The 19,293-nt window shown below is 42.3% G+C and overlaps 1 protein-coding gene across 3 annotated transcripts; it reads left to right on the top strand.

The window, feature by feature from the left end:
* Positions 1-11,404: 11,404 nt before the first annotated feature.
* On the top strand, positions 11,405-15,946 carry jelt (Jeltraxin). Of its 3 annotated transcripts, none has more exons than XM_045688812.1 (4): positions 11,405-11,644; positions 11,871-12,089; positions 12,386-13,386; positions 14,999-15,946. In XM_045688812.1, exons 2-4 carry the CDS (start codon positions 11,993-11,995, stop codon positions 15,329-15,331), a joined length of 1,431 nt encoding a protein of 476 aa, XP_045544768.1. In that variant the 5' UTR covers positions 11,405-11,644; positions 11,871-11,992; the 3' UTR covers positions 15,332-15,946.
* The last annotated feature ends 3,347 nt before the right edge of the window (positions 15,947-19,293 follow it).

Below are 19,293 nucleotides of genomic sequence, written 5' to 3'. Positions count from 1 at the left end.
GTAGTGGTTTCTTTGCCGAAATTCGACCATGAAGGCCTGATTCACGCAGTCTCCTCTGAACAGTTGATGTTAAGATGTGTCTGTTACTTGAACTCTGTGAAGCATTTATTTGAGCTGCAATCTGAGGCTGGTAACTCTAATGAACTTATCCTCTGCAGCAGAGGTAACTTCTTGACATTTTACGGATTGACTCACCTTCATGCCATAAAGTAATGATGGACTGTCCTTTCTCTTTGCTTCTTTGAGCTGTTCTTGCCATAAATAAGGCTATCTTCTGTATACCACACCTACATTGTCACAACACAACTGATTGGTTCAAACGCATTAAGAAGGAAAGAAATTCCACAAATTAACATTTAACAAGGCACACCTTATAATTGAAATGCTTTTCAGGTGACTTCCTCATGAAGCTGGTCCCGTGTGGCTCAGTTGGTAGAGCATGGTGTTTGCAACGTCAGGGTTGTGGGTTCAATTCCCACGGGGGACCAGTACAGAGAAAGAAATGTATGCATTCACTACTGTAAGTCGCTCTGGATAAGAGCGTTTGCTAAATTACTAAAATGTAAAAATGAAGCTGGTTGAAAGAATGCCAAGAGTGTGCAAAGCTATCATCAAGGCAAAGGGTGGCTACTTTGAACAATATAAATGTATATATTTTTTTGGTTACTACATTACTCAGTATGTGTTATTTTCATACTTGTGATGTCTTCACTTTTGTTCTACAATGTAGCAAATAGTAAAAATAAAGAAAAACCCCGGAATGAGTAGGTGTCTCCAAACTTTTGCATGGTACTGTATATTGAAAGCCTTTACAGTTTGGTATTGTGACACCGGTGTGGTTTACCTTTAGAGTAGCATAAATGTGTATGTGTAGACACGCACGGAATCCAATTCTGACCAAAATCTGCAGAATTTCAAATTGAATGCATATGATTCTGAAACTAAAAATAAGCTGCCAGCTGACAGCAAAGTTAAATAAAATGTACTTGTTGAATTTAAGTTTTTCCTCTATTCATTTATGTATTTCAATCACCGAAATGCGTAGTCAGAGGTGTAGCTCACTCTCCCCACCGTAGCCCCTTCCCTTTGTCGGTGACAGCTGCATGGTGCAGACAGCTCTTTGAATGATTGACAGCTGTCTGAGGAGAGAAGTATCTAACAAAAAATGCGCAGATTTACAGCAGAGGAGCTGAGAAGTTAACACTTGGCAACCAGAATAACAGCCAGGGACAGGGCCAGGGAGTTTCCAGCTGAACTTTACATGGATGGAGGAGTACTTTTCTGCTAAGTCTGTCAGCATTCAATCGGCTGCGAACGTCTGGGAACACATACGTCATCAGAGTGCGCAGCTGAACACTGTATGTTTGTTATTTTTTACTAAAACATAACCCATCTTTGTTAAATATAAATTCCAGACTCGTTTTTGCATGGATTCCGTGAGGCGGTTAACTTTTAACGGCTAGGGCCGCTATTTCTTGTCCCGGAATCCCACTTAACTGACAGGTTGAAGCCTGCTTGACAGAGCCACTAACCTAGCTAAACTGCTAGCCATCAAGCTAACACAGTTAGTCCCAGATGAGTTATGCAATGGAGCCCACTTTGTCTGGAGAAGTAAATGAATGGTTCCAGTGCTGTAGGAGCTGTATCTACTACGCTTTGTTTCAGGACAAACTGGATCACTCAGAGTTCCAATGCTACAATTGTTTGCTTGCCGAGGATTATTGTCTTGAGGTGGCTTCCTTGATCACGCAGGTCGCCAACCAATCTAAGAAACTGGAGAAACCGCAGAGTTGAATGTTTACCTTTTCTACGCCGGTGGCTGGACGTTTGTTTGTCGTTTGTTTGCTGGACGTTTGCTTGTCGTTTGTCATTATCAGACTGGCCAGTGTTAACCGGAGTTTGTTTCGCCAGGGGAGCCATCTCCTAACTCTCCTCCCCCATCTGATAGCGGAGTTGAAGGAGCATAGCAAGAGGAGCATGGTTGCACATCACGAGCCGTGGATGTCACAGCGGCCTTCCGCAAAGGAGTCTACACTCCCAACGAGAGGCCCTGAGTGGATACAAACAACAAATAGTTTTTCCGCCCTGGAACCTGATCTTCCTGCACCTTTGATGCTGGGTGTACCTGTCTCTGGCCGCTGTGCCTACTCCTACTCCTTCCCCTATGATTTCCAAGTCAACGTCGGCAACCTTCCATCCCTGGATCGAGCGGGGCTTCTCCATCTGTCGGAGGCCTGCACCAGGGAGCTAAGGACTCAACTTATCCTGCCGCTCGCACATCCTTAAAGGGTTCTGCGAAGCGTGGGCGTGGGAGAGGGAGGATTTCCTCGTCCTTCTCTCCAGCTGTGATTTTAGTTAGCTCCATGATAAGAAATGTGACTGTTCCAGGTGCAAAAACAATGTCCTATCCCAGAGCTCAAGTAAATTACATTAATAAGCTGCTCCCGAATGTACTACATCAGGACATGGAAATTGATTCTATCATAGTCCATGTGGGTTTTAATGACATTATGAAGGGCAGCTCTGAACAGCTGGATTTTAAAGAGCCGATTGACTCTCTGCTAGACACTAACGAAAGACCCATCATATCTGGCCCTGTGCCCTCTCTGAATTGCAGCATTGAACACTTTAGCAGGATTATTTCTCTTCACAACTGGCTACATGGTTATTGCAGCTCAATGGGTGTAACTTTTGTTGACAATTCCGATACCTTTGGAAACAAAGCACGTTTTATAAGATGGATGGGATCCACCCAAATCATTTGGCTTCCTGGATTCTTTCACAGCATTATAAGGCTGCGTTGAGACAATGACTTATCAATGACCCAAGCCCAGCTCAGTTAATCCCTACCATTGTGTCGCTGAGTTGTCATAATGCTTTAGCAAATATACATCATACCAGGGGCATTGGTAGACACAATGTAAGTAACCTAATTTAGGTCATTGATTGCCTTTGCTGATCCTCCAGCTATTGTATGCAGCAATGATGTGCCTATGAACCAGATTTATGCTGTTAGCACTGAGGCGGTGTACCCTAGTTTGAAGTCCACTGTGTGCAGCTCACCCTGCACTAACATAAATAACATGAGCATGTCTACTTCTGCTAAGCTTCACAGTAAAGCAATGAAAACAAGAAAGCATCCCAGAAAAGTGCACAAAATAGCCCATGTTAACATATGTAGCTTAAGAAACAAGGTTCATGAAATTAATAACTTGCTAGTAACAGATTTCACTAATATCTCTGAAACTCACTTAGATAATATTTTTGATGATGCAGTGGTAGCAATACAAGGTTATAACATTTACAGAAAAGACAGTAATGCAATGGTGGAGGTGTTGCTGTTTATATTCAGAGCCATATTCCTGTAAAGCTTAGAGAGGATCTAATGTTAAATACTGTTGAAGTAATACAGCTACAGGTTCATCTGCCTCACCTAAAGCCCATTCTTGTGGGAAGCTGCTATAGACCACCAAGTGCTAACAGTCAGTATCTGGATAACATGTGTGAAATGTGATATCAACAGAGAGGTATGTTTTCTTGGTGATTTAAATATCGACTGACTTTCATCAAGCTGCCCACTCAAGAAAAAGCTTCAAACTGTAACCAGTGCCTGCAACCTGGTTCAGTTTATTAATCAACCCACCAGGGTAGTTACAAACGGCACAGGAATGAAATCCTCAACATGTATTGATCACATCTTTACCTAATGCTGCAGAAATTTGCTTGAAAACAGTATCCAGATCCATCGGATGTAGTGGTCACATTATAGTCCCCATATCTTGGAAAACCAAAGTTCCAAAGGCTGGGCCTAATATAGTGTATAAGAGGTCATACAATAAGTTTTGTATGGATTTCTATGTTGTTGATGTAAAGAATATTTTTTAGTCCGTGTTGTGTGATGAGGAGCAAACATATGATGCTCTTGACACATTTATGATATTGCTTATCCCACTTACTAGTTAATACACCCATTAAGAAAATGACTGTAAAAACTGTTAAATCCCAGTGGACTAATGAGGAATTTAACCTGTTGGGGGTAGGGGGCAGTATTGACACGGCCGGATAAAAAACGTACCCGATTTAATCTGGTTACTACTCCTGCCCAGTAACTAGAATATGCATATAATTATTGGCTTTGGATAGAAAACACCCTAAAGTTTCTAAAACTGTTTGAATGGTGTCTGTGAGTATAACAGAACTCATATGGCAGGCAAAAACCTGAGAAGATTCCTTACAGGAAGTGCCCTCTCTGACAAGATCTTGTTCTTCTTGTCTCTGTTTATTGAAGACTGAGGATCTTTGCTGTAACGTGACACTTTCTACGGCTCCCATAGGCTCTCAGAGCCCGGGAAAAAGCTGAATGATATCGAGGCAGCCCCAGGCTGAAACACATTTGCGCGTTTGGCAAGTGGCCGATCAGAGGACAATGGGCTTAGGCGCGTGCACGAGTCGACCCCGTGCTTTATTTTCTTTCGTCTTTTTACCTAAACGCAGATTCCCGGTCGGAATATTATCGCTTTTTTACGAGAAAAATGGCATAAAAATTGATTTTAAACAGCGGTTGACATGCTTCGAAGTACGGTAATGGAATATTTAGACATTTTTTGTCACGAAATGCGCCGTGCTCGTCACCCTTCTTTACCATTCGGATAGTGTCTTGAACGCACGAACAAAATGCCGCTGTTTGGATATAACAATGGATTATTTGGAACCAAACCAACATTTGTTATTGAAGTAGAAGTCCTGGGAGTGCATTCTGACGAAGAACAGCAAAGGTAATAACATTTTTCTTATAGTAAATCTGACTTTGGTGAGTGCTAAACTTGCTGGGTGTCTAAATAGCTAGCCCTGTGATGCCGGGCTATCTACTTAGAATATTGCAAAATGTGCTTTCACCGAAAAGCTATTTTAAAATCGGACATATCGAGTGCATAGAGGAGTTCTGTATCTATAATTCTTAAAATAATTGTTATACTTTTTGTGAACGTTTATCGCCAAATATTTTCAGTCCCCTGAGGGGGAATAGGTCTTGTCGTGCCCTCTTCACGACTGCCGTGGTGTGCTTGGACCATGTCAGTTTGTTGGTGATGTGGACACCAAGGAACTTGAAACTCTCAACCTGCTCCACTACAGCCCCGTTGATGAGAATGGGGGTGTGCTCGGAACCTCTTTTTCATGTAGTCCACAATCAGCTCCTTTGTCTTGATCACGTTGAGGGAGAGGTTGTTGTCCTGGCACCACACGACCAGGTCTCTGACCTCCTCCCTATATGCTGTCACATCGTTGTCGGTGATCTGCAAACTTAATGATGGTGTTGGAGTCGTGCCTGACTGTGCAGTCATGAGTGAACAAGGAGTACAGGAGGGGACTGAGCATGAACCCCTGAGGGGCCCCTGTGTTGAGGATCAGCATGGCAGATGTTTTGTTTCATACCCTTACCACCTGGGGGCGGCACGTCAGGATGTTCATGATCCAGTTGCAGAGGGAGGTGTTTAGTCCCAGGGTCCTTAGCTTATTGATGAGCTTTGAGGGCACTATGGTGTTGAACGCTGAGCTGTAGTCACTGAATAGAATTCTCACATAGGTGTTCCTTTTGTACAGGTGGGAAAGGGCAGTGTGGAGTGCATCAGAGATTGCATCATCTATGGATCTGTTGGGGCGGTATGCAAATTTGGAGTGGGTCTAGGGTTTCTGGGATAATGGTGTTGATGTGAGCCATGACCAGCCCTTCAAAGCACTTCATGGCTACAGACGTGAGTGCCACGGGTCTGTAGTCATTTAAGCAGGTTACCTTCATGTTCTTGGGCACAGGCACTATGGTGGTCTGCTTAACCTCTTAGGGCTAGGGGGCAGTATTTACACCGCCGGATAAAAAACGTACCCGATTTAATCTGGTTACTACTCCTACCCAGTAACTAGAATATGCATATACTTATTAGATATGGATAGAAAACACCCTAAAGTTTCTAAAACTGTTTGAATGGTGTCTGTGAGTATAACAGAACTCATATGGCAGGCAAAAACCTGAGAGATTCCTTTACAGGAAGTGGCCTGTCTGACCATTTATTGGCTTTCTTTGACATCTCTTTCCAAAACAAAGGATCTCTGCGGTGACGTGACACTTCCCCCGGCTCCCATAGGCTCTCAGAGCCTGGGAAAAAGCTGAAGGTCGTCATTCCAGCCCCAGGCTGAAACACATTATCGCCTTGTGGGCTTAGGCGTGTGCACTGGTCGCCCCCGTCTTTCTTTTTTTCCCTCTATTTACCGAAACGCAGATTCCCGGTCGGAATATTATCGCTTTTTTACGAGATAAATTGCATAAAAATTTATTTTAAACAGCGGTTGACATGCTTCGAAGTACGGTAATGGAATATTTAGAATTTTTTTGTCACGAAATACGCCATGCTCGTAACCCTGATTTACCATTTCGGATAGTGTCTTGAACGCACGAAAAAAACGCCGCTGTTTGGATATAACGATGGATTATTTGGGACCAAACCAACATTTGTTATTGAAGTAGAAGTCCTGGGAGTGCATTCTGACGAAGAACAGCAAAGGTAATAACATTTTTCTTATAGTAAATCTGACTTTGGTGAGTGCTAAACTTGCTGGGTGTCTAAATAGCTAGCCCTGTGATGCCGGGCTATCTACTTAGAATATTGCAAAATGTGCTTTCACCGAAAAGCTATTTTAAAATCGGACATATCGAGTGCATAGAGGAGTTCTGTATCTATAATTCTTAAAATAATTGTTATACTTTTTGTGAACGTTTATCGTGAGTAATTTAGTAAATGTTTTGTAAATTCACCGGAAGTTTGCGGGGGGTATGCTAGTTCTGAACGTCACATGCTAATGTAAAAAGCTGGTTTTTGATATAAATATGAACTTGATTGAACAAAACATGCATGTATTGTATAACATAATGTCCTAGGTGTGCCATCTGATGAAGATCATCAAAGGTTAGTGCTGCATTTAGCTGTCTTCTGGGTTTTTGTGACATTATATGCTAGCTTGAAAAATGGGTGTCTGATTATTTCTGGCTGGGTACTCTGCTGACATAATCTAATGTTTTGCTTTCGTTGTAAAGCCTTTTTGAAATCGGACAGTGTGGTTAGATTAACGAGAGTCTTGTCTTTAAAATGGTGTAAAATAGTCATATGTTTGAGAAATTGAAGTAATAGCATTTCTAAGGTATTTGAATAACGCGCCACAGGATTCCACTGGCTGTTATGTAGGTGGGACGATTTTGTCCCGCCGACCCTAGAGAGGTTAATAATTGTCCGGTTGAGAGGGATGAGGCAAAAGGAATGGCAAATAAGTCTGGCTGCACAACGGATTGGCAAAAGTACTGCATATTGAGAAATCATGTGACTAAACTGAATAAAAATAAGAAACTACACTACGAAACAAAGATAAATGACAAAGGATGATAGAAAAATGCTTTGGAGCACCTTAAATGAAATTTTGGGAAAAAAGCAAACTCAGCTCCATCATTCACTGAATCAGATGGCTCATTCATCACAAAATCGACTGATATTGCCAACTACTTTTAAAAAAATGTATTGGCAAGATTAGCAAATGTAGGCATGACATGCCAACAACAAACACTTACACTACACATCCAAGTATATCTGACGAAATTATGAAAGACAATCATTTTAATTTTGAATTGTGTAAAGTGAGTGTGGAACAGGTGAAAAAATGATTGTCGTCTGTCAACAATGACAAGCCACCGGGGTCTGACAACTTATAGCGGATGATATTGCCACTTCTGTTTGCCATATCTTCAATTTGACCCTTGTGTGGTGTTTGGGTCTGTGGGACCAATTTTCAATGTTTACTAAAAGAAAAATTATACAAATCATTATTTTCCTTGGCTCATTTTCTGTGAAGAACATGTAAAAGAACACATTTTCATTGAGTGCACCCCCCACACATTTATATTACATGTGGTGTTCGGGTCCACTGGACCCGAGGGTAATAAAAGTGTGGAAAGTATGTGTGTAAGTGAAAACCACAGGTGCAGCAGCAGTTGCTCCCGTCTGTAGAGTGAACACAAGAGTTCCTAAATCCTCCAACAATGTCTTCAGCCGCGCCTCATGGCGACCAATCACTGTTCCATGGTGAGTGAGCCGACCGTAAATGGTGGAGCTCGGAGTGTCCCTCGGACGATGGAGAAATCTCTGCTGGGTGACATTAGTGCTAGTACAAACTCGGACCCAGGCGCAGAGAAACACAGCAGGCAGAGGTAAGGGTAAATCCAGAATATTTACTTAAGGTCTCCATAGCAAAACAACAACGCAAGGGCACACGAGAACACTGACCAAAACATGAGACCTGAGCAACTGGCCCAGTCCACAGAGGAACCTAAATAGTCATCCAGCAGGTGATCCCAATAAGCCCAATCAGGGTCACCTGGATACTAGAAGTAACCCAAGGGTGCTCTCCAGTGGCAACCTCAGGTAGTACACTCAAGGGAGAAAACCTGACCTGTGACACAATGATGGGATAACTGAATTGCTATTGCCCAAATGAAGACGACACAAATGTAATTAACAACCTTATACCAAATCTGACTTAAAAAACTAACTTTTTATTGTAAACTTTTCTTTAATTAACCTCTATGGGCTAGGTGGGACGCTTGCGTCCCACCTACTCAACAGCCAGTGTAATCCCGTGGCGCGATATTCAAATACCTCAAAAATGCAAAAACTTCAATTTTTCAAACATATGACTATTTTACACCATTTTAAAGACAAGACTCTCGTTAATCTAACCACACTGTCTGATTTCAAAAAGGCTTTACAACGAAAGCAAAACATTAGATTATGTCAGCAGAAGAAAAAAAATTCTAAATATTCCATTACCGTACTTCGAAGCATGTCAACCGCTGTTTAAAATCAATTTTTATGCCATTTTTCTCGTAAAAAAGCGATAATATTCCGACCGGGAAATCGTTTTTTATTACAAAGAGAGTGAAAGTAAAAGCATGCTATCCACTCATGCACGAGCCTCAGTCTAATGGCCCTCTGATAGAGCACTTGCCAAACGCGCTAATGTGTTTCAGCCTGGGGATGGAATTACATCGTTCAGCTTTTTCCCGCCTTCTGAGAGCCCATGGGAGCCGTAGGAAGTGTCACGTCATGCCAGAGATCCCCTGTATTTGTTAGAGATGATCAAGAAATGGTCAGACAGGCCACTTCCTGTAAGGAATCTTCTCAGGTTTTGGCCTGCCAAATGAGTTCTGTTATACTCACAGACACCATTCAAACAGTTTTAGAAACTTTAGGGTGTTTTCTATCCAAAGCCAATAATTATATGCATATTCTAGTTACTGGGCAGGAGTAGTAACCAGATTAAATCGGGTACGTTTTTTATCCGGCCGTGCAAATACTTTCCCCTAGCCATAACAGGTTAACGTTGTACCTTAATGTAAATTCCTAGAATATCTACATGTACATACTACCTCAATCAGCCTGACTAACCAGTGTCTGTATGTTGCCTCGCTACTTTTATAGCCTCGCTACTGTATCTAGCCTCGCTACTGTTATTTTTCACTGTCTTTTTAACTGTTGTTTTTATTTCTTTACTTACCTATTGTTCACCTAATACCTTTTTTGCACTATTGGTTAGAGCCTGAAAGTAAGCATTTCACTGTAAGGTCTACATCTGTTGTATTCGGCGCACGTGACAAATAAACGTTGATTTGATTTGATCATAGCCCATTGTCCTTCACTTTAAAGCTCAAACCTCCTATGCCAATAACATTGACATGGCGATTCAACACCATGTTACTTGGAGATAAGGAGTTTACCTCATATCTCAATACACATATATACATTGTTTTGGGGAATAAATGTAGATAATGAGGTATGCCCAACTGTTGTCTGGGAAGCTCTTAAAGCATATATGAGAGGTTGTATCCTGTTTTACTCTTCACATGAGAAAAAGAAGATACTAGAACAGAAAATCCATGATTTTAGAAATAAAGCACAGTTTAGACAGTGGAAAACTTTGAAGCTTGAATATAACACAATAAAAACCTGTTCTGCAGAGATTGTAGTCCTGAAATCCAAACAACAATAGATTGAGCAGGGTGAAAGGGAGGGGGAAATGTTTGCTTGGCAAATCAAGAAGGAGGAGGAGGAATGTACCATCCATGGCATTAAAATCCCAGAAGGTAGCATAACAATGGATTCTTCTGAAATTAACTCAGTCTTTAAAACATTTTATCACAATCTGTATCAATCCCAAAAACAAAATGTATGAATATTGATAGAAACATTTCCCTACGTGAGCTTATGCTCACAGCAGCTCTAGAGAAAAGTGACGACCTCTTTCACAATGCTAGAATCACCCTGTTTTAAAAGAAAGATACGGATCCATTGTTATGCGGATCCTTCCACCCAGTATCACTTTTGAATGTGGATTACAAAATCATTGCTAAGGTATTGGCCTTTCACATAGAAATAGTAATACATAAGTTGATTTACTTAGATAAAACAGGGTTCATACAGAATATGATGTCTTCAGATAATCTCCGAGAATTTTTTTAATATAATCCATCATACCAGGAACTTGAACCTTCCAAAAGTGGCATTATCATTAGATGCTGAAAAATCTTTTGATCAGGTGGAATAGGCATATTTGGTGGCTGTCTTAAAAAAAGTTTGGTCTTGGTGTGGTATTTATTTCCTGGATTGAGCTATTGTATAAAACCCCTAAAGCAGCTATAAGAACAAATAGACAAATCTCTGATCCATTTAAGTTATCCTGAGGGACAAGACAGGGATGCCCTCTGTCCAGTTATTTATTTGCTTTAGCCACAGAACCCCTAGCATCATAAATTAGAACTCATGGCTCAATCCAGGGAATAGAGCTTGATGGAGAACAACATGTGATATTGTTGTATGCATGATGACATTTTACTGTATTTACATTTGTTGGACAAATGGTGCTGTATTTGGATTCAAATAGGATTGTGAGAAAACTTAAATAATGCCCATTTCTATTATTAAGTAGATTTCAGTGGAAATATGGAATGAAAATGATGCACTTTCAGATCAAAAAGAAAAGAGAACACACACACACACACACACACACACACACACACACACACACACACACACACACACACACACACACACACAAACACAAACACAAACACAGAAATGGAATCATGGCCTCAGAGGGAAATGTCTGTTGGTTGTCTCTGCTGGGAGACTGGAGCTGACTAAACAAACAATACGCATTAAACACACATACTAAGACACATACCATACACACTGTAATCCATAATATCTGTTATCATCATCAGGATCAGCAGCATCATTAGGCCACCAGGGTCAGGCAGACTGGCCATGGCCTAATTTGGATTATGGGCCAGTCACAGAGTCAATGGAGCACACACATAGCCATTGTACACACACACATGCACACAGAAATGAATACACACACCCAAACCGGAATATACAGAAAGGAACACACACAAGATCAACGTCTGCTCCAGTGACCCAGTCACAGGGATGAGGAAGGCATTATTGTGCCTGGTCTCCTGAATGAGCCCTGATACAGTCTGTCAGAGCCAACAGGCTTATCAGGCCTTGGAGAAGCAGACGATTACTGGGATATACAACAAATTGAGGTGAGGTAAGTGAAACAACAACATATTAAGCTCATTGCAAGTAAACCCTTCAAAAATAGCTGGCCTAGCTGGCCTATACCTGTTACTTTCTTTTCAGAATCTTGGTGATTTGTCTGTAAGGCCTATTAGGCTATTGTCTTCATTGCTGTATGATTGTAGGCTACTGCGACCAGTCTAAAAAAAACTATAGTCAAGTTTCTTCACAAACATGTGACATTTTTTGCAGAAGCGAAACTCTTTAGTAAGTGGGAAGCGAAACCCATAGCCACATGTTGATTGGGGCCGCTCAAACTCAGGATCTTACTTCACTTAAACGCCTCACACTGCCAAAGCGTCTGACTCGAGAAGATGGAGATGATTCCCGTGCTGTTCAACGCTCTCGCACTGCTGTTGGTGTTGGGACGAACTGGGGCAAGAACATCATCGCCCAGTACAACCCCTTCAGGTACCGTTTTTCAAATACACAAATACTCACACAGGTACTACTGTAGTGATCCTCTATATGAGGCACGTTACAATTCCTACCAAGTGGGTCAATGCTATTGGCACGATGTGTAGGCTGTTTGCCTTTCACGCCAGCGACCTGGGTTCGCTTCGCTGCCCCACCGTTTGCTACACTGCATTTGATCTGGGTTCTTTGAAGTGTACAGCAACAAATCACTTTTTACAGATAATATTTGATTGAATGATTGGTTGATTGCTGATGGAGGGATTCATTAGTGATTGATTCTCTGCCCCCAGGCCCAGGCCCGTCCACCTCAGACCTGCGTGGTCAGATGTTTACAGTGTCATATTCGTATAGCACAGGATTCACCATGTACACAGACGCAATCTTTCCCTCTCCTTCCCCCACCATCTACCCTTCTCCTTCCACCTCTCCTTCCTCCTCCTCTTCCTCCTCCTCTGCCTACTCTTCTCCCTACCCCTCTCCTTCCTCCTCCTCTCCCTACTCCTCTTCCTCCCCCACCACCTACCCTTCTCCTTCTTCTTCCACTTCTTTTCCCTTCTCCTCTGCCTATTCCTCTCCCTACCCCTCTCCTCCTTCCACCTCTCCTTCCTCCTCCTCTGCCTTTTCCTCTACCTACCCCTCTTCTTCCACTTCTCCTTACTCCTCCTCTTCCTCCCCCACTACCTCCCCCTCTCCTTCTTCCACCTCTCCTTCTCCCTCCTCCTCTCCCTCGCCCTCCCCCACCACCTACCCCTCTCTTTCTCCTTCCACCTCTCCTTCTCCCTCCTCTCCCTACTCTTCTCCTTCCACCTCTCCTTCTCCTTCCACCTCTCCTTCTCCCTTCTCTCCCTCCTCTTCTCCTTCCACCTCTCCTTCTCCTTCCACCTCTCCTTCTCCCTCCTCTCCCTACTTTTCTCCCTCCTCCTCCCCCTCCCCCTACCCCTCTCATTCTCCTTCCACCTCTCCTTCTCCATCCTCTCCCTACACCACCCCCTCTCCCTCTCTCTCTGCTCTGACTGTGTGTCTGCGTTACATGGCCGAGGAGGGAAAAGACTTGACTCTCTTCAGCCTCACTCAGGGAAACTACTGGAACCTGTTACTGGAAAGGAACAGTGGGATGGACCGCCTCTCCATCCATTCCTCCTCTCAGTCCTTCCGCTCCTATAGGCTGCTGTGGTCCATCACAGAGCCACGCCCCTGGACCAGCCTGTGCGTTACATGGGAGAAAAAGACAGGCGTGGCCCAGGTGTGGAGGGGCGGGACTGTCAGTATCAGGAAGAGGGTGTTTGGCCAGGTAAGAGGAAATACATTGGGGAAGATGAGGGAGAGGGGAGGGGGGAGGGGGAGACATGTTGAGAGGGTGGCAGAATAGGTGAGAGAGAGGGTTATATACAGTGAGCTCCAAAAGCATTGGGACAGTGACACGTTTTTGTTGTTTTGGCTCTGTACTCCAGCACTTTGGATTTGATATGATACAAAACGGCAAATGCATCACAAGCTTGATGTAGTCAGTGGGTGCTATGAATATGGGACCAAATACTGACATTTTTAGTACTTTAATACACATATGCTTAAGTAAATTTGTCCCAATACTTTTGGTCCCCTAAAATGGGGGGACTATGTACAAAAAGTTCTGTAATTTCTAAACTTTTCACCCGATATGGATGAAAACACCTTCAACTTAATGCTGACAGCCTACACTCTCATGGTCATGTATCATTTCAAATCCAAAGTGCTGGTGTACAGAGCCAAAACAACAAAAAAATGGTCACTGTCCCAATAGTTTTAGAGCTCACTGTAAGTGCACCACCGCTGACCCCGAGCCTCTCAACATCTGTCTTGAGGTAGTTTCGATATCTCTCAAAAAAGATACTGAACTGTCTAATGAAGTAATTCAGGATAATGTATATGAGTGTGTGCCTTTATTATATAGAGTGCCTTCTGAAAGTATTCAAACCCATTTACTTTTCCACATTTTGTTGTGTTACAGCCTGAACTTAAAATGTATTAAATTTAGATTTTTTTAGGTGACTGGCCTACATACAATACCCCATAATGTCAAAGTGAAGTTATGTTTTTTTTTTCCTTTTTACAAATGATTAAAAATGAAAATCTGAAATGTCTTGTGTCAATGGGTATTCAACCGCTTAGTTAAGGCAAGCCTAAATACTGTAAGTTCAGGAGTAAAAATGTGCTTAACAAGCCACAAAAATACGTAGCATGGACTCACTCTGTGTTTAAGAATAGTGTTGGAATCGGAATGGAGGTAAGCGCAGGCAAAATCCTAGAGGAAAACCTGGTACAGTCTGCTTTCCATCAGACACTGGGAGATGAATTCACATTTCAGCAGGACAATAACCTAAAACATCTACACTGGAGTTACTTACCAAGAAGACAGTGTATTTTCCTGAGTGGCCGAATTACAGTTTTTACTTAAATCTACTTCAAAATCTATGGCAAGACCTGAAAATGGTTGTCTAGCAATGATCAACCAATCAACCAATTTGACAGAGATTGAAGAATTTTGAAAAGTATAATTGGCAAATGTTGCACATTCCAGGTGTGGAAAGCGCTTAGAGACTTACCAAAGAGACTCGCAGCTGTAATCACTGCCAAAGGTGCTTGTACAAAGTATTAATTCAGGGTGTGAATATTTATGCAAATTAGATATTTCTGTATTTATTTTTCTATAAATTTGGAAACATTTGTAATAACTTGTTTTCTTTTCACTTTGTCATTAGGGGGTATTGTGTGCAGATGGGTGAGACAAATATATATTTAATAAATGTTTTATTCAGGCTGTAACACAACAAAATGTGGAAAAAGTCAAGGGGTATAAAGGCACTGTATTATCATGTTTTCTAATTAAATGCTGTGTGTTTATCTGTGTGTGTATGCATGTGTAGGTGACCAATGAGCCTCCTGTCTTGAAAGTGTATAAGTTTGAGGGGCAAGTAACTGATGTGGAAGTGTGGGACAGAGTCCTCTCCCCAAGCTGGATAATATCCTACATGTCTAGGCACTCCTACTGGTCCTACACCCCTGGTAATGTGCTGACCTGGTCCAAGGCCATCTACTCCACCAATGGTGAGGTTCTCCTGGAGACAAACACCTACAACTCTGACCATCAGCCTATCAGAGGCCAGCGCCAGCCCCCAAGACCAATGACAAGGAAGAAAATGAGGAAATTTGAATGGAAGAGAGAGAGGGCAGAGCAGATAGCGAGAACACGGCCATAGGGGAGAGTAGTGATTGCCACTAACCCTTACTTTAGATTAGAAGATGTACAGTATGTCCCATCTTCATGTATGACCCAGCGATGCTCCTTACTTGTGAATCACTCTGGATGAATGTCTGCTCAAATTCTGATTCTGTGATTTACCATGTCTGCCCTGATGGTCCCCAGGGTCAAATGAAGTCCTACTCTGGCTGATGATCAGGTCGTTTGCCCCTTGCGTCTTCCATGTCTGTCAGCTAAGTATCTCCACTAGCCAAGTGTGGATGTGAGCTCACCTAGCTAGCTATGATAGTGCTACCCATTAGAGCTGTGGCACCACCTCCTCCCTGACGGAGAACACATCACACTTTAGGCTCAGCACATAACCTGCCGGGGAAATCCAACCAGACAGGGAAATGAAAACCAATGAATACAGCAGTTCTCAGGCAGGCTAGAAGCACAATATTGTTACTGTTGCATCACATTGGATGACCACAAGTAACTTAAGTTACATACTGCAGCTTTAAATGATTGTTAAAGGATTTTGTTTATTGTTAAATCCTTTGAATGATTTAGATGATTTAAAAGATTGTTAAAATGAAGCATGTGGCAAATTAAAAGTCATTGGTGAGAAACATTTGTGTGTTATATTTATTGGAATAGGCTTAACCTTGGTCTATGAAACTTGCCTTTTGATAAGGTTAATACTAAAACTACTCCTTAGATTTTGTGCACCAGCAGTTGTTTACAAATATGCATAGGCCACCGCCCTTTGACTTACCAGAGGCCACTGTTCTATCCTGCCGAAAAAGTTTGAAACCCATATTACAGTTTTTAATGTCCCGTTGGTAGGATATATGTGCCCGTTGTTCGTCTATTTTATTATCAATTGATTGTACGTTGGCTAATAGGACAATGGTAAAGGTAGATTACCCTCTCGGCGACTAATCCTTACAAGGCACCCGGACCGTCATCCATGATACCTCCGTCTTTTCCTCCTGCGAATGATGGGGATGAGGGCCGTGTCGGGTATCTGGAGTAAATCCTTCCCATCCGACTCGTTGAAGAAGAATTCCTCCAGTACGGGGTGAGTAATCGTTGTACGTGGAGAGTAATCGCTGCCCTGATTTCAAGAAGCTCTTTTCGGTCATTAGGCACGGTGGCAGAAACATTAGGTACAAAATAAGATACAAATAACGCGAAAAAACATACACAATAGCACAATTGGTTACAGGATCGTAAAACGGCAGCCATTTCCTTTGGCGCCATTATTTCAGTATTTCCTGAAGTAATTCAGCATAATTTAGACAATGAGTGTGTGCGTTTGTCATATATTATTCTAATGATTGTATTTGTGTGTGTGTGTAGGTGATCAGTGCACCTCTTGTCTTGCACATATATCAGTTTGAGGGCCAGGTAACTGGAAGTGAGGGACAGAGTCCTCTCCTCGAGCTTGATACTGGACTGCATGTCTGGGTGGTATTACAACCGAAGCTTCTACCACTACACCCCTGGTAACTTGCTGACCTGGTCCAAGGCCATCTACTCCACCACTGGAGACGTCCTCCTGGAGGGAAACGCATACAACTCTGACCATGAGCCTATCAGAGGCCAGCACCAACCCCCAGGATCAATGAGAGGGAAGAGAAAGAGGAAGTTTTTGATGGGAGAGCGCAGAGAGATTTCCACTAAATCTTAATTTAGATTAGAAGATGCCTATAGAAAGTCTACACTCCCTTTAACTTTTCATATTTAGTTGTGTCAAGTGCATGCATTTAAATTAGGATTTTTCCACTTATCTACACACCACACTCTACACTTTTAAGATTATTTTTTTATTGTGAAAAAAAAGTATATATTGAAAATACTAAAAACTGAAATATCATAATTGGATAAGTCTTCACCCCCCTGAGTTAATACTTGGTGGAAGCACCTTTGGCAGTAATTACAGCAATGAGTCTGTTGGGATAGGCTTCTACCAACTTTGCCAATCTACATTTGGCAATATTTGACCATTCTTCTTCACAAAACTGTTTAAGCTCTGTCAAGTTCCTTAGGGACCATTGATGGACAGCAATCTTCAAGTCATGCCACACATTTTCAATTGGATTTAGGTTGAGGCTCTGACTGGGCCACTCAAGGACATTTACCTTTTTATTCCTTAGCCACTCCACTGTAGCTTTGGCTGTGCTTCGGGTTGATGTCATGCTGAAAGGTGAACTTCCGTCCCATTTTCAGCTTTTCTGTACATTGCTCCATTCAATCTCGATAAGTGCAGATGAGAAACATTCCCATAACATGATGCTGCCACCACCATGCTTCACATTAGGGATGGTGTTCTTTGGGTGATGTGCCATGTTGGGTTTGTGCCCAATGTAACGCTTTACATTTAGGCCAAAAAGCTCCACTTTGGTTTCGTCAGACCACAAAACTTTTTTTCACATGGTTACAGAATCTCCCTAGTATTTTTGTTGCATACATCAAACGGGATTCAAGGTGGCTTTTCTTGAGTGATGGCTTCCTTCTTGCCACCCTTCCATACATGCCAGATTTGTGGAGTGCTATTGTTGTCACATGCACACTTTGACCAGTCTTGGCCATTAAAGCCTGTAGCTCTTTCAAAGTTGCCATTGGACTCTTGGTAGCCTCTCTGATCAGTCTCCTACTTGCTCTGTCATCCAGTTTGGAGGGACCAGCCTGATCTAGACATGGTCTTGGTGGTGCCATACACCTTCAACCTCTTAATAATTGTCTTGACTGTGCTCCAAGGGATGATCAAGGCCTTTGAAATATTTGTATATCCATCCGGTGATTTGTGCCTTTCCACAACTTTGTCCTGGAGTTCTTTTTAAAGTGTTGGTGCTCATGGTTAAATGTCTGCTTTGCAATTCACTACCCAGCAGAGCGAACCAACAGGAACTGCTGAATTTATCCTGAAATCATGTGAATCACTACAATTTAACACAGATGGAGGCCAATTAACTTGGTGTGTGATTTTGAAGGTGATTGGGTACACCTGAGCTAATTTAGGATTGCTATTACAAGGGGTGTGGACACTTATCCAACCAAGCTATTTCCGTTTTTTCCGTATTGTATGTCATACTGATATGCAGCTAGTATTAACGCCCACCTCTGGAGTCTGGCTGCTGCTAGAGCTGGAACTCTTGTTTTTGGTCCTAGTATTTTCACAAGCCGCTGGTGGTCTGTCAGCAATGAAAACTTACAACCATAAGGGTCCCGTGTGGCTCAGTTGGTAGAGCATGGTGTTTGCAACGCCAGGGTTGTGGGTTCGATTCCCACGGGGGACCATTACGGGAATAAATGAATGAAATGTATGCACTCACTACTGTGTAAGTCGCTCTGGATAAGAGCATCTGCTAAATGACTTAAATGTAAAAATATGTAGTCATGGCATTTCATTACCCCAAATATGATCCCTAAGGCCTCCTTCCCTATTTGGGCATACTTGTATGTGGGTTGAGTTATTTGAATTAACTAATGAGGTTTCCATTCTTGCATTGAAGTGATTGGATTACGAGATGCAAGGGTGGTAAAAGTTCAATTATGTATTAGAGAGTTGGGCTGAAGACACTGTAGAGAGTAGTCAACTGTAATGTGTTACGGAGAACATTAAATCAATCTGTTCCGTTTATTATAAGTGTACTTCGGAGTCTTCAGTAAAAGAACCAAAACATTTTAACAGTTAACGCAATAATTTTTGTGAACAATTCAAAAATCTGCATTCTGATTGGCACACACACACACACATTCATACATAACACACACACACACGCAGGATTACACAATTGTCTTGTCTGAACACCGCTTATGGTACAGGGGAGTCAAGGGCTCACTCCTCCACAACCTCCTCTGCAACCCTCTCTGCAACCTGTATAATAAAGAGTTCTCAATGAGTTAAATACTACTATCCGAGGGGATCTTGGAGGGTTTGGGTTTCACAAAATTGTGATCATGAAAAAGGAA

Source organism: Salmo salar, chromosome ssa11 (assembly GCF_905237065.1).
Source record: "Salmo salar chromosome ssa11, Ssal_v3.1, whole genome shotgun sequence".
Classification (NCBI taxonomy): domain Eukaryota; kingdom Metazoa; phylum Chordata; class Actinopteri; order Salmoniformes; family Salmonidae; genus Salmo; species Salmo salar.
The sequence above is the reverse complement of the archived record's forward strand: the minus strand, read 5'-3'. Positions and strand labels throughout refer to the sequence as shown.